The sequence below is a fragment of the Caretta caretta genome, chromosome 9 (genome assembly GCF_965140235.1).
Source record: "Caretta caretta isolate rCarCar2 chromosome 9, rCarCar1.hap1, whole genome shotgun sequence".
NCBI lineage: Eukaryota > Metazoa > Chordata > Testudines > Cheloniidae > Caretta > Caretta caretta.
The window spans coordinates 25,372,915-25,388,700 of record NC_134214.1 but is presented as its reverse complement, the minus strand read 5'-3'; the positions used below and the strand labels follow the sequence as shown (position 1 = coordinate 25,388,700).

The window sequence follows — 15,786 nt, the reverse complement described above, 5'->3', positions numbered from 1 at the left end:
GGGTATTGTAGTTGTAAAAATGCTTGATAGAGATCTTGTAGGTGTTTGTCTCTGTCTGAGGGGTTGGAGCAAATGTGGTTGTATCGCAGAGCTTGGCTGTAGACAATGGACCGTGTGGTGTGGTCTGGGTGAAAGCTGGAGGCATGTAGGTAGGAATAGCGGTCAGTAGGTTTCCAGTATGAGGTGGTGTTTATGTGACCATCGTTTATTAGCATTGTAGTGTCCAGGAAGTGGATCTCTTGTGTGGACTGGTCCAGGCTGAGGTTGATGGTGGGATGGAAATTGTTGAAATCATGGTGGAATTCCTCAAGGGCTTCTTTTCCATGGGTCCAGATGATGAAGATGTCATCAATATAGCGCAAGTAGAGTAGGAGTATTAGGGGACGAGAGCTGAGGAAGCGTTGTTCTAAGACAGCCATAAAAATGTTGGCATACTGTGGGGCCATGCGGGTACCCACAGCAGTGCCGCTGATTTGAAGGTATACATTGTCTCCAAATGTGAAATAGTTATGGGTGAGGACAAAGTCACAAAGTTCAGCCACCAGGTTAGCCGTGACATTATCGGGGATAGTGTTCTTGACGGCTTGTAGTACATCTTTGTGTGGAATGTTGGTGTAGAGGGCTTCTACATCCATAGTGGCCAGGATGGTCTTGTTAAACCCTGGATTTTTGCTGGAAATGGCCCACCTTGATTATCATACACATTGTAAGGAGAATGATCACTTTAGATAAGCTATTACCAGCAGGAGAGTGGGGTCGGGGGAGAGAAAACCTTTTGAAGTGATAAACACCCATTTTTTCATGATCTGTGTGTATAAAAACATCCTCACTGCATTTTCCACTTTTATGCATCCGATGAAGTGAGCTGTAGCTCACGAAAGCTTATGCTCAAATAAATTGGTTAGTCTCTAAGGTGCCACAAGTCCTCCTGTTCTTTTTGCGAATACAGACTAACATGGCTGCTACTCTGAAACCTGCCAATTATTGCTGATATTCATTTCATTCCACTGCAGATGCCCAGGGCAAATTCTGTCTTGGCATGCTTGCAGCTGCTCCAACTGACATAAATGGGAGCTGCACCACTCATTCATCCAGTGTCAGAACTTGTTCCTTGAAAATATAGTAGCTTTGTTTCATTCCCATGCTAATGGCTACCAAGGGCTAGATCAGGAAAAGGAAAACCAAGCTTATCAGTTCAAGAGAATCTTTGAGTTATCTGACAAACGTTACACAGTACATCATCATGCAGTACTACTCTGCTAATGTTTCTAAGCAAATAGATTTAGTTCCCTCATCCAGTACAGAGGGAACACTAATTGCAAAAGCATAAAATGTTATTTCCCACATTCAGATGTTCAGGTTGGGTTAAGAACAGTGAAGAAAATGCTACTCAGCAATACGCTGGGAAGCACCCATGTCAGCAATCTGTGGTGATGGGATTATGTACCTTTTCCAGGACAGTAAAACAAGCAATTAGCAAATGACGCTAAGAGTGGATGTCAGTGGAGATTTGGCAATCTACAGCTTAGGCAAACTGCAGCTGGCAATATCATAAAGCAGAGAAGGTTACAGAGCGAGGCACTGAATTTGATTACCTTTTCTGAAAACCAACTCTTTTAAATCAACTTAATTAAAATAAATTGATGAATTAAATATTTAAGTAAAATGATTTTGTAAGGTATATTTTCTCAATGAAAGGAGGGTGAATTTAGTTATTTAAAACAGTATTTTATTATGGCTAATGATGTGAAAATACATGATTTTTCCTTTGTGGTTATTACAGGGTTATTGTCTAATCATACATTCTTTAGGATCACTGACCATAACATCCCAAATAATTATTGCTTCCCAAATAATTATTGCTGCAATAAGTAATAGCCACTTTTAACTTTTGATTCTTTAAATAACAAAGGTAATTGTTATAATTAACACTTTCCACTTGGAAACTTTGCTTTCTGATAAAATTGGCCTTAAGATTTTGTTTGTTTGTTGCTCAATTAATATGCCATTTGAGTAACAACAAGAATGTACAAAACAGATGATGATTTAGGGAAAAATTACTGTATTCTGATGGCTTTTCCCAGGTTCAAGAAATGATTACACAAATCCGTGAGGTTTTTATAACAACGTTAGATGAACTCAACTGGATGGATGCAGAAACCAAAAAGAAAGCAGAACAAAAAGTAAGTGAAAAAACAAGTTTTGATTTGTTTTATAACCCTACTGTAGAGAGTGGTAACTTAAATTGACCAAAAAATCTAATCAGACAGTCATACCATTGCATTTATCTACTGTTACTTTAGTTAGATCAGAATAACAGCAATCAAGTTAGTACAATATGGAGATCCCTTGTTTATGAACTATATCCAACCCTATTTCATTCTGAGGGTCTGTTTCCAGTCAACACAGCTACAACTGATAAGACTCAGACTCTACCACACAGAGTTTTTCCAGACCTTAAAAGTGTACCAATCACACATATAATCATAGTTTTTAAAGCTTCACATGTTACATTAGCAGTTTTCAGATTGACTGGGAATGACTGATGAGGAAAGGTTAAAAGAGATAAATATGCATGGTTCGACTAATGGCTTTTTAACTGGGGGCAGGGGTCACAACCACCCTGCCTTTCCCATTTACTGAATAGAAGGGGGTCTCAGTTAAGTCCTTGTTACATTGGAGGATCCTGGCATGGAACAGGAAATCCATGTATAGAAAAGGTTGAGAATCACTGGGCTGAGCAGGGACAAAGGGAGTAGATACCCTTTCAAATACAATATTTGTAGACAGTTATAAAGACCAAAATGTAAAGGAATGATTTAAGGTAATTCACTGAGCTAAAATGACTGTAGGAGTAATGGGATGGAATTAAGAAGGGAAACATTTAGGCTGAATATTGTGAAAAACTCCTGGACAGTGAGATCTGTAGAACAGGCTTCTAAGGGCAGAGATAAAGTCCTGTTGCTTTAGACGTTTAAAACTAGGCTGAATTAAACACTAGACAACATACTGTAGGAGACCATCCTTCTTTTGCAGGGGAGATAACCAAATGGGATGATTTCTAATAAGAACATAAGAATGGCCATAGTGGTCAGATCAGTGGTCCACCTAGCCCAATATCCTATCTTCCAACAGTGGCTGGTGCCAGATGCTTCAGAGTGATCCATCCCGTTGTCCAGTCTCAGCTTCTGGCAGTCCGATATTTAGGGTCACCTAAAGCATTGTGTTGCATCCCTATCTTGGCTAATACCCATTGATGGACTGATCGTCCATGAACTTAGGTAATTCTTTTTTGAGCCCAGTTATACTTTTGGCCTTCACAACAACTCCTGGCAACAAGTTCCATAGGTTGACTGTGCATTGTGTGAAAAAGTACATCCTTATTGTCGGCAGACCGAGATGAGGGCAGCCTAGCCTAGTGGCCAGAGTCTGAGCCATAGTCAGTCATCGGGAGCCAAGGGTCAAACCAGAAGGCAGAAACTGAGTATCAGATACAAGGTTCAAGCTGGAGTCCATAGTCAGGAGCCAGAGCCTAGGATCAAACGAGGTCAGGAACTGGATCAAGCAGGGCAGCAGGCAAGGAGTGGTTCAAGGCATGGTCAGGACAGAAGCGAGGCTGGGTGGAAGGCAGGAGCAGGCATATGGGGGAGGAGGGTAGGACAGTATGATCACTGAGAAGCCAGCAAGCTGCTGCTGCTGCTGGCTTAAAAGCCAGCCTTCTGGCCTCAGCAGCCAATCAGGTGGTGTCGCTAATCAGGCAGGCTTCTGCAGGTCAGCTGTACTGATGAGGCTGCGTGGAGACTAGCTCTGCTGCAGTTCCTAATTCCTGACACTTATGTTGGTTTTAGACCTAGTGCCTATTAATTTCCTTGGGTGAGCCTAGTTCTTAGGATATGTGAAGGGGTAAATAACACTTCCCTAGTCATTTTCTCCCCACCAGTCAAGATTTTATAGATTTCTATCATATCCCCCCTTAGTCAACTCTTTTCTAAGCTGAACAGTCCCAGTCTTTCTAATCTCTCCTCAGATGGAAGCTGTTCCATCCCCCCCAATCATTTTTGTTGCCCTTCTCTGCACCTTTTCTAATTCTAATAGATCTATTTTTAAATGGGCTGACCAGAACTGCCCACTGTATTCAAGGTGTGGGCGTACCATAGATTTATACAGTGGTGTTCTGATATTTTCTGTCTTATCTATCTCTTTCCTAATGGTTCCTAAAAAGAAAAGGAGTACTTGTGGCACCTTAGAGACTAACAGATTTATTTGATCATAAGCTTTCGTGAGCTACAGCTCACTTCCTGTAGCTCACGAAAGCTTATGCTCAAATAAATTGGTTAGTCTCTAAGGTGCCACAAGTCCTCCTTTTCTTTTTGCAAATACAGACTAACACGGCTGCTACTCTGAAACCTAATGGTTCCTAACATTCTGTTAGCATTTTTGACTGCCGCTCCACATTGAGCAGGTGTTTTCAGAGAACTACTCAGAGTGACTCCAAGATCTGCTTGAGTGGTAATAGCTAATTTAGACCCCCTCATTTTGAATGCATAGTTGGGAGTATGTGCATTACTTTGCATTTATCAACAATATTCTAGAGCTGGTTGAAATTTTCCCAATTTTGAGTATTTTAATGACTTTTTCATCAAATGCTGTCTCTAATTTTTTTTTAAAGAAAACCCTGAAAATGGTGGGATTTTTCTACCTAGTATCAAGCTGGTCAGTTTTTTTTGACAATTGTATTTTTTCAAAATTTGGAAAAACCCATTAATTTTTTTGAAAAATTCCTGTGAAATGTATTGTTGTTTTTTCAACAGGCTCTAGGTTCTGCAACATATAAAATAATGTCATTATTGCAACATTACAGTCAGGAAGTTCAAAGTTAGTGTTCCCCAATGAGTTTAACCATCTCCCCTGCACATTTTGCTTTACGTTAGTGTCTTTCATTACATGCTTATGCAATGTAGATGCAATTATACTATATTATATTTATGTACATCCATGGTCATAGAGAATAGTTAGTTATAATCTATATCAACAGTTCAACAATGCAGTAGGTTGAGTCCAAGAATGGTATTTTAAGCAAGGTAGTATATTGAGCACCTATTGTACACTCTGTACTATAATTAGTTCTGGATATGTGCTCAGCCTCTCCAACCTAAGAAACATTGGCAAGACTATGCAGATTCACATGGATGAGCCTTTGACTCAAATCATTACATTTCAGACTAATTAGTATTAGGCCTTGTTTACACTATAGGGGAAATTCGATCGAAGCTACACAATTTGAGTTACATGAATAGTGTAACTCAAAGCAACGTAGCTTAGACCTACTTACCGCAGGGTCCACACTATGTAATGTCGACGGGAGATGCTCTCCCGTTGACTGCCCCTATTCTTCTCGATCTGGAGTACAGGAGTCGACGGGAGAGCAATCTCTGGTTAATTTAGCGGGTCTTCACTAGACCCGCTAAATCGACCGCAATACATCGATCGCCGCTCATCGATCCCCCGTAAGTGTAGACAAGCCCTAAGATTCCCAAATGTACTGAGATGAGTTACTTATGTTGCTTATTTGTGTGCATAGCCAGTCAGAGCATTACTTACAGACATATCAGTTAATGGTTTAACAGTTAAATTCACTGTGGCATTTATATTTTGAAAATATGAGAAAGGATTGCCAAGGAGGCCTTTACTATCATGAGGATTTTTATAACTTCTGGCCGTGTCATCAAATAGAAAACACTGATTAGTTACACAAAGTAATGGACATTGAATGGTCTGGACTGAAAAGACTGGATCTAGATTTCAATCAAACCCCTCAACATACAGGGGTGTTCAAATACAGGGGTTTGGTTCAGTCAATGGTAGATATAGAAGCCTGCTCTAAAATTTGGATCCAGATTCAGATTCTGAAAATTCCTGTCTTCAAAAGCTAGGATTTGTTCAGATTCAGGATTTCAATTTGATCCCATCTCTCCATATAATGTACTTATCCCTGCAAATATTAACAAGACTATTTTGCCTGTCTTGTGTTGAAGTTACACAAATTAAAATTATTAATTTAATTTCTGTCTTGTAGAAATATCAGATACGTTGGGATAATCTTCCATTCACTGAAATAAGTATTGCATTTGAAACTGCTGCTGAGATATAGGGTCCTGCTCTAGCATACGGGTTTATAGAAAAAGCATATGATAGTATTTCTGTTGAATGGGACACATTTTTTTAATTCTTTTAGAGTCATAAAGTAATTAACCATAGGACTTTACAATCCTTAAAATCCATAAAAGAAAAGAAAAAAAATACCTCAACAAAAACTCTGTACAATGAGACTGAAGGCTCCTACACAGGTATTTCCAAATAGGTGCCTGTAAACATCTGGTACATTACTAGTATCTGATCATCTTGAAGGTATAGCTGTATTTGGATTGGCATGTAATAGCAAACCCATTTAAATATTATTATGTCCTTTAGGCTGCAGCAATTACAGAGAGGATCGGCTATCCAGATGATATCATAACGGATAATAATAAACTGAATAATGAATACCAAGATGTAAGTATCCATAAAGTCATCATGCAAACAATGATTAGCAAAGGCTCTTAAGAACTATTCTGTGATTGTACTACACGCCTATGCAGGGATATAAGGCGTAAGATTTCACCTCCACATGAGCTGCCTGGATCTTGAATTCAGGGGAGCAGGAGTCAGGGAGTGGGTGGAGTTTAGGTTCTGCACATCCGCCCTCCTCCCCCCCGATATGCAGTGTGGCACAGATGATTGATCCAGCATGGGTAGTGGTATAATTTGCTGCTCGTATAAGCCAAGAAATGCCCAGGGGATGGTGCATAAGTGCAGATTCCAATGGCATTATATCAGCATAAAATTGGAGTAGTGCAATGGAGAATCAGGCCCAGTATTTCTACTGACTATGTGTGAATTAAACAGTCCTGCTTTAAGTGACTTCAGTTTCATGGAATTCAAAGAAGTTGTGCCCATATCAGGGTTGAATTTGGCCCTTCATTTGTGACCTTCTGCAAGTCACCTAGTGTAAACTGTATCTCAGTTTGTCCATCTGCAAAGTGTGGCTCATAGTTCTCTCCTGCCTTGCAGGGATATCATGAGTTACTTTCATTAAAGTATGTAAAGCATGTTGAGATCCTCAGATAGAAGGTGAGGTAGGAGTCCAAAGTGCTGTTAATATTTTTAAAGCTAAAAAAGAATGGAGAGTCATAAAAAAAATCAGAATATCTTCTTAAAATAACCTACTGGCCTGATTCTGACATGCATACTCCTGGGAAGCAGCACCATTGATTTGAATTAGGTGATTTCTAGAATAAGGTACTACTCACTCCAAGTAATGATGGCAGAATCCAGCCCTAAATCTACAAATACGAAATAGTGGTGGCAAATAATGATCCTTTGGGGTACACTGCACTGCAACATTACATTAGCGTATGTCCTGGTGCTGATGTAGTTGTGATACCCAGGGAATGATGTTACAGAGCACTGCAAACCAAGATCTGCTTTTGCAGCTTAGAAATTTTCTTAGGAAATTCATCACTCTGAGTACCATGCTCGAAATGGACTTTTTAAATCCAGTCCCTCTTCGGTAGCAGTCAAGTAACAAACCTGCAATATCATTTTTCTTTTATTTCTCCTTTTTTAAGCTGAACTACAAAGAGGACGAGTACTTTGAGAACATCATTCAAAGTTTGCTATTTAGCCAAAGGAAGCGTCTGAAGAAGCTCAGAGAAAAGGTGGACAAGGAACAGTATGTATTTTAAATGTCTGTGTATTGTTTATCACGTGTGTTTAAAGTAAGACATAACTGGCTTTCAGGTAAGCACCTGGGATTGGCCACACTCCTCCCCAGCACTCCTCTTTTCACCAGGGCTCAGTTCCACATGGCCATAGATGTTTGCTACCATTGCTGAGCAATGTGCACATTTCTCCACACTATGTGAGCAGTGTACTAACATTTCCTGCACACACTGAAAGCAGAGCATTAGCACTTTGACTTGCTTGTTCACCCTAAATCAGCACAGATGTTACCAGGGATCTATGGTCTCCAGATGTTCTCTCATTAATTGGTGTTTGAAGATAGATCTGAATTCAGGAAAGATCGGTGTCCGAGTATTTATCAAAACAAGAAAGGTGATTACATTTATTTAGGTAATATAAAAGAATGCAGCATGTATATTGGTGAGTTTTTTGGGAGCTTGAGCTTGTGAGGTACTGAGTTGAGAATGATACTGGAATAACTGAAACATAATGCAGTTATATTACAAATGCAATCCATCATGTATACATTTATCTTATAAATACGATCCGGCTGTGAAGCACAGTGAAATCAATGGGAAGTTTGTCTACCTAGCTATGCAGGAAATGGCTCTTAATTACTATACACATTTTTTGCAAATCTTATAAGATAAGAAGTCACAAAAGCTTAGGCAAACACTTCAGGTCTGGTCTACACCTAAAACTTAGGTTGACCTAGCAACGTTGCTCACGGGGTACGAAAAATTAACACCCCTGAGAGATGTAGTGAAGCTTACCTAAGCCCCAGCGTAGACATCATTAGGTCAAAGAAAGAATTCTTCCAGTGGTGCTTAGCTTAGCTTAGCTACTGCCTCTCAAGGGGCTGGATTTGCTACAGCAATGGAAAACCCACTTCCGTCACTACAGTAAGTGCCTACACTACAGTGTGGTGTATCTGCCGCGCTGCTGTTGCCCCACTGTCGTGCTTGTACTGTAGACATACCCTTAGAGGTAGAGAAGCTGATATAAAAAAGCTAAACGCCCTAAATGGTCCCGGGGGCCTCCTTCCAACCTGACATATTACTATGATACTTAACTTAGGTCATTTAATTTAGTGACATAGAATGTAACTACTGTAGACTGACAGCAATTGATCTAAGCACTGACATCTGTGCAACTGTATGAGTGCAGCTAACGACTAAATTTGTGCACATCCCTCTCTCCAGCTGGCTCCCTTGCAGTGCTCTATTACCTACTTCTCTTGTTATAGTTTCATTTACACTCTGCTTTTACAATAGACTGTCCTATTACCCAGTTCTCTTGTCCGGGCTCAGCTAAACTCTGCTGTCACTAGCATATCTCAAAGCTACAATTTTATTTTTCAGCCTTTAGCTTTTTAAAAACTTTGTCCATCTTTTGAGAAAATGTTCAGTATTGACCAGTGCCAGAATGGAAAGAACTTACCTGTCGTGGAGGGGTTCAAAGGCTGTGATTCACTAGCTGATGCTGCTTCTTGTTTCAGACCAGAGCACAGTTTCTCATGTTCTTTGTAAATTTTACTCTGTGGTTTCTGATTTAGAGAAACTGCCTTAATGCATCAAAGTCTCTGTTGTCTCACCTGTTGTGAGATAATATACTTTGTGGCTATTTGACCGGATCTGCCCCCTGCTGGCATACAAGGACTGTTCCACCAAAACCCATGGCAAAATGGGGTGAGGATTCATCAGTTGAAGAGGGTGGCTAGCATCCACGGGGGAGGGCAGCTTTACTTTCCACTCAAAGGCTGAAACAAGTATGTGCTGTATCAGCCCAGTCCCTGGTTGACCTGGCCACATCCCTCCCCTGCCAGCACTGCCCACTCTTTTGGCTACTTTAGCCATTTGCAGGACCCAAGCAGAGAGGGGATGATGACCAGAATGGATCACCGACCACAAATGCAAGACTATTCTCATAAGTAAGAGCTGCAGAAGTGGGTTTGTCAGTTTATCTTTGTAGCTGGTTTATAGTTTTTAGCTCAGTTTTGGCAGAGTCCAACAGACTACAGGTAATCTTTTTCAGCCTGTCATCTTACCACCTTACACTTGGTTTTTGTCCATGGTCACTAGGTATTCCCTATGCATCCATCGGACTGCAGCTTTGCATGGGATACACCTTCTTGGAGGGGACTCTAGTTTGTGCCCCTTTGACCAAGAATCCTGACCAGAGTAGGCTCCAGGCACCCTTCTTTCAGTACATCTTGTTAAAGGTTGAAGGTTGTTTTATGTCTCTGGAATGGTCAGCAGGAAACTCCCAAGCGGGATAAGACTCAAGCAGAATTAAAAACACAGTCTGTTTAGAAGAGAATAAAAATCACGCTAACACAAAAGCAGCAGCACGTATCCTTGTATTCATTAAGTGTTAACTTAGAGAGGTACCTCTTAGGTTAGTTACAATGGGAGAAATGAAGTCCGTCATTCCCAAAGAATACATTCTCCTTTCTCCCCACTAACCACCCATCAAGTAGTAAATAAGGGTTCAGTGCTGTGGTCTTATGGAGGTACAATTCTTATCAGTTTCACTGGAAGAAAGCCCTGTTAGGATTCCAGTTAGGTCAATCAGGGCCAAGGGTCAGAGTAGGGACAAACCCAAGACTGGGAGTGGCAGGGGAGTTCATAGTCAGATCCAAGGCAGGGTTAATACCAAGGGTCAGAGTCTGAGTCAGGCAGTGAAGTCCTAATCAATCTGAGGACAAGCCAGGAATTCAACAGCAAGGAGCAGGACCAGTCATGGCAGCCACAGAAGAATCACACTGTTGCCTAGGCACTCCCTGGAATGCCCCTTGCGTTTATATTGGTCACAGAGCCAATCTGGAGCCAATGGGGCTGCTGGCTGTCAAACACTTGAGGCAAAACTTTCCATGCACTGTGGGAAATGGAGCACAAGTTAATTATAGCTGCTGCTGCTGGGTGACAGCCTGGAGTGGCTAGCTGCCTAGTAGCTCTACAGAACTGGGTTCTAGACCTGTGTGGGCCTCACATCCCTGCATAATGACCACAGGCTCAAGTCTGCTATCTAGATTTCTGGACTTATAGCTGATGATGGATCATGAAAACATTGACATATAAGACTATAAACACAATTTTAATTAATCATAAATACTTTGAAATCACAATAATCTATGCTGGTGTGTCTCACTACTTGAAGATAGGCAATCTGGATTAATTATGTTTTTTTGTGTTTGAAATTTTGCCAGCGAAATCTTCTAGTGCCAGTAAACGGAAATCTAAATATTTTCAGTAACAGGTGAAGGAGAGGGTCACTTTCCTGGTCTGTTCCCATGCCCCATTGAGCTTGCTGTTAAGAATTGCATTTCTAACTAGACTTCTTATGTGTTTTCTGTAGGTGGATAAGTGGGGCCGCTGTCGTCAATGCCTTTTATTCTGCAACCAGGAATCAGATAGGTAAGGTTTACTAGCATACTGAAGGTACAGTTCTTTAATGGCCTGGTTATTTGTTTTTAAGCCCTGAAAGTGATATGCATCCAATAGCATATGGACTGCAGAAGGCCCTCAGTGTAGCAGAACGACAGAGGTTTCATTACTTGGGGATTAGGTGATTGTGGGGCTCTCACTCACGGATGGGGACTCCACATCTTTTGTACATGGAAGAACTGGGTAGTGGACCATTTCCGCATAAGCCAGTAGGGAAGGGAGCTTGGAGTTCAGCTGTGGAAGCGAAAGAGGTGTGGCCAGTGGGTCAAAGATTACAGTGACCACAAACCTTGCCTAGGGGATGCCCAGGAGTTGCAGTAACTGTACTGGCCTGAGAGAGGAAGCAGTGGCCTGAGCTGCCCAGGGTTCTGTCTGTAGATTAGAGATTGATTCTGTTCCCTACACCTTCTCCATAGCTCCTTCACACAAAGCCTATTTACTCTAGCTTTAGTCGGGACAGTGAATTTCATCCAGGTGAATAATGGAAGCATGAACTTACCGAATGTATTCCTTACAATCCCTTAACATCCCTTTTCATGTCCTCTTTATGGGCCATAAATCTCCTGCCCTTACGTTCATGGAGGTTCCTTCCCCTGGGAGTATTCTCATCTAAATCAACGGGGCTACTCTCAGAGAAATGTCCTTTTGGCAAGGTAACAGAAGATGGCCCCATGTTAAATCATCTTGAAATACGAGTGTAACTAACTTTAGCCTGTAAGGAAATCTGTTTCCACTGCAATAGGCTCAGCTGGCATTTGTCATTTTTTTATCTTAAACCTACAACACGGCACATTCTATAAAGTACTGCTCTGTAAAATCTTGTGAAGTCTAGGGGCTCCTTGGTTCCTATTTCTGTTAAGCACATGTCATCCATCAGATGACCTGAAACTCCTGGTCTGTCACATGCTTCATCTCTCTTTAATTCTGGTTTCCTTTGTACTGGAAAAAATGAAAATGTCAACCTGGCAGATTAAACTCAGCACAAAAACAGCTTAAAGAAGAGAAGAAGACACAATAATCATCAAATATCTTTAGCAATGCTTTTGGGTATAGCTAGAAACCTTGTAGTATCAGCATATCAGGCCCGCCTTTGGTTATATATAATTTGGAAATAGAAGAGAAACAATAAAAAGATGATAAATTATTTTTATGAATATGGAAAAATAGGCTTTGGCTGAAGAAAAGAATATAGTAATAATGAGAGAAACCTCTGAGGTTCCCCCTTCTATATAACAATAACATACTTTGCATCAAAGCAGACACTTTCATCCAAAGATCTCAAATGTGCATATACCATAGGTGCAGTAAGTATTATCCTCATTTTATAGAAATTTAGAGAAATTTGAAGTTCAGGCAGTTGAAGGGGCTTTCCCTCAGTCAACCAGAGATCAGTGCCGAAGCCAGAACTCCTAATTTCCCAACCCTGCTGGGTGCTTCCTTACTATTATGTATTTGTTCAATTCTCAAATGGAAGATCTTCTCCTTTTACACTATTCAAGAAACTGCTCACAGGGCCCCTGCTGGAGATTGCCCCTGGCAAGGAAGAAGCCGAAGTGGGTGCAGAGCAGGTATAGTCAACATTTCTGCTTTCCTTCCATGACTCCTGGTGCAAGAGGGCTAAGGCATGTCAGGAGCAGAAAGGACTAGGAAGAAGACAGGGAAGGGGATGGGTGGGGCACCCTGGGGGCCATAGGCAACTAGGGCAAGTTAGAGCAGCCCCAGCCTGCTCTAACCTGTGTTGGGACTGGGGCACATATAACTATCCCCCTAATAGTCCCTTCAGTCTGCTGTGCTAGGTGGATGCAGCAGAGGACCTGGCCCCTTGTGTCTATTTCAATTCAAGTATCTGTTATTTCTGCTTTTTTCATCTTGGTGCCCCTGTGTAGTATTTTGCTTCATATGCGACACCAAGACAGAAGGGACACTCACAGGTACAGCCTCTGGCCTTTATAACCCCTTATGGAGACACCATAAACCATAAATAATTCTTATTACTGCATGAAAACAAAGCTGTACCATGTTTAGAAACTATAGGACCTGATCTTGCATTGCTTGCACAAGAAGAAATAACGTGTTACTGGTTTACATATGGAAAGCCTTTGAAGAAAATATTTGACACTCTTGGTTTCATTGCAGTTAAACCAGGGCTGTTTAATATTTAAAAAATTGTTTCTATTACAATCTTACTTCTATTTTCAAACTAAGTATTAAATCAACGTGCAGACTGGTGTGCAGTTTCTTCCACTAGGTTCTCAGGTTGCTAGTGTTAAAAATTATGTCACTTTTCTGCAACATAGTCACTTCCAGCAGGAGGTTCAACTGCAATTTGAAACTTTATTCTAGGAATATATATCAATTTATTGCATGGCAAAAAGTGATTCCCATTGCACACTCTGTAAGCACAGCTGCACTGAGCTGAATGGATGCGGTTTTCCTTTCATATTTCTGGGGCATATTTACATTGCTAACATTTTGAGAGTATGTATTTTCTACCCAGAAGAAAACAAAAGTTAATGTTGCATCTTGGATCATATAAACCCTGCTCCTGCTCCCACTGATTTTGAAGGTCTAGGATCAGACCCAGAATGAAAGAGAATTGGAATTCTAAGGTCAATACTTCCAAGAAGGTTACTAGTTTGATTGGAATATTTCTTTTTTTTTTTAATTAGACAATTTCAAAATGGTCCTGAAGTCCTAGGTCCATAGTTTTTATTGAGCCCGTTTATATCTTGTTTACAGCTCCGCAAATGTGGCCCCACCTTTTCCCAAAACTCCCCATCGCCTTTGGGCTTGCACTCAGAGAGGCACTAGAAGTTTGTAGTCTCTAGTGCACAGGGACTACAATAATGTTGGCCCTGGCACAGGGAAGGCAAGATTGACGGGAGTAGGAGGAAGCCTCCAGGCACCCTACACCTGGTGCACCTAAATGAGAGCCAGGGACAATGTAGCAGCCCACGGCAATTTGATTAGATGGGTTGTGTGAAATATTTGCATGATCATGTGAAACCATGCCAAACGCGCCAGTTTTCAGGTTTCATCACCCACTTGAAACTCAGATAATGTTTGCTCACAAATTTTTCCAGTTAACCTCAGCCAATTTCTGTCTTTAAATCAAAATCATGTGAAATTTGCAGTTTTGCACTGCACCAAGTGAGCACCCCTTTGACACGGTAGGAGTTTTTGAACATGAAACATGTGGGGATGGAGTTCCAACCACACAGATTGAAACCAGCAGTACATGATCACCCAAATGCCAGCAAAGCAAAACTGCCACACAATTATCTTTAGCTACAAGAGCTCCCACAAACAGACTACAGTAAGAGCTTAACACAGACAATACTCCATTGACTTCACTGACTAGTTGCACTTGGGTAAGGACTGCAGAATGAGGCCAAGGGTGTTGAAGTCAAATAAACATTCTGAAAGTACCTTTCAACAGGCAGCCTAAAAATCTGCTCAGAGAGCTTTGTTTAAAATAGCTTTTGCTTAGTAATCAGTGGAACAGGAGTCATAATTTGGAAGCTTGAAGCTAATGACTGATAAGAATTTATGGCTCATATTTACTATCTCATCCTTGAGCTATGGCGTGTCACTTTATAATTAAAGCAGCATGATCTTTAAAGTTGATGCTTGAATAGCTTAGTAACACACTTAAGAAGATTTCTTCTAAAGCAGAGCTTTCAGCTCAGTGCTTAGGGAATTTAGGGATCTGTTCTGGGGCTTCAGTACAGCCAAGGGCTGGGGTGATATGGATCCACATTGCCTCAGCAGGACCTCTGGGAGGCACTCTGCCTCAAAGAGAATTCTCCCTAAGCTGTTGGGCGTGCAGGGGGAATGCTGGGAATAACCCACTGCTTGAGACCTTCAGAAGGTGCACCATAGATGCCCCCCATGCAGCCAGTTGTCTTTGTTGGCAAATATATGGGAAGAAGGCAGTGGACCCATGTCCATCCCTGTCGTCTTTGGAGTATCTTGCATCCTAGGAGTGCCTCGAGGAAGCAGGCTTTGTGCTTCAGGGACTAGAGCTGTGTTGTGCAGGTGTGCACAGGGCTGGTGTAGTGAGGTGCCTAAGAGCCCGCAGAGTAGCAGGGCACAGACAGGCTCTCAATGCTCAGCAGGAGTTGCACATAGTCTTAAAATCTCCACTCTGAATGTACCCCATAACTTTAATAGTGCCTCAGGTAACTCTAGTTAAGTCTGGATTTTGTTATGTAACAGGAGTCATGGAATCAATGCTCTTATAGGAGGGTGGGTAAAAACCCATGAGTCCTGACAGTATGTTTTGTACTGTCCAGCCCTCGCCTGGACAGTCCAAATATGTGTGTGTGTAGAGTCCATCAGTTCGACAATGACATTTTCATGCTCTTTCTTTTTATGGATTCTGGAATGACTCTGAAGTCCAAAGCATGACGCGCATGCTTGTGAGCAGATCGAGCAGACAAAGTAATTGGTGAGCGTCTTGGTAGCTTCAGCAGTAGTATGATGCTTTTCCCTTGCAGCTAACAGTCGATTATTTCTGTCCTATTCAAAGGCTTGGAAAGCTCTGAGTGCTGTGTCT

The 15,786-nt window shown here is 41.4% G+C and overlaps 1 protein-coding gene across 4 annotated transcripts in view; it reads left to right on the top strand.

Annotated features, from left to right (window-relative positions):
- MME (membrane metalloendopeptidase) overlaps positions 1-15,786 on the top strand; it is a 66,864-nt gene that overhangs the window by 31,343 nt on the left and 19,735 nt on the right. For all 4 annotated transcript variants that reach the window (XM_048864718.2, XM_048864719.2, XM_048864717.2 and 1 more), the window contains 4 exons: positions 2,085-2,183; positions 6,472-6,552; positions 7,668-7,771; positions 11,140-11,198. In XM_048864718.2, the coding sequence (XP_048720675.2) occupies positions 2,085-2,183; positions 6,472-6,552; positions 7,668-7,771; positions 11,140-11,198 (343 nt within the window). The remainder of the gene's footprint in view (positions 1-2,084; positions 2,184-6,471; positions 6,553-7,667; positions 7,772-11,139; positions 11,199-15,786) is intronic.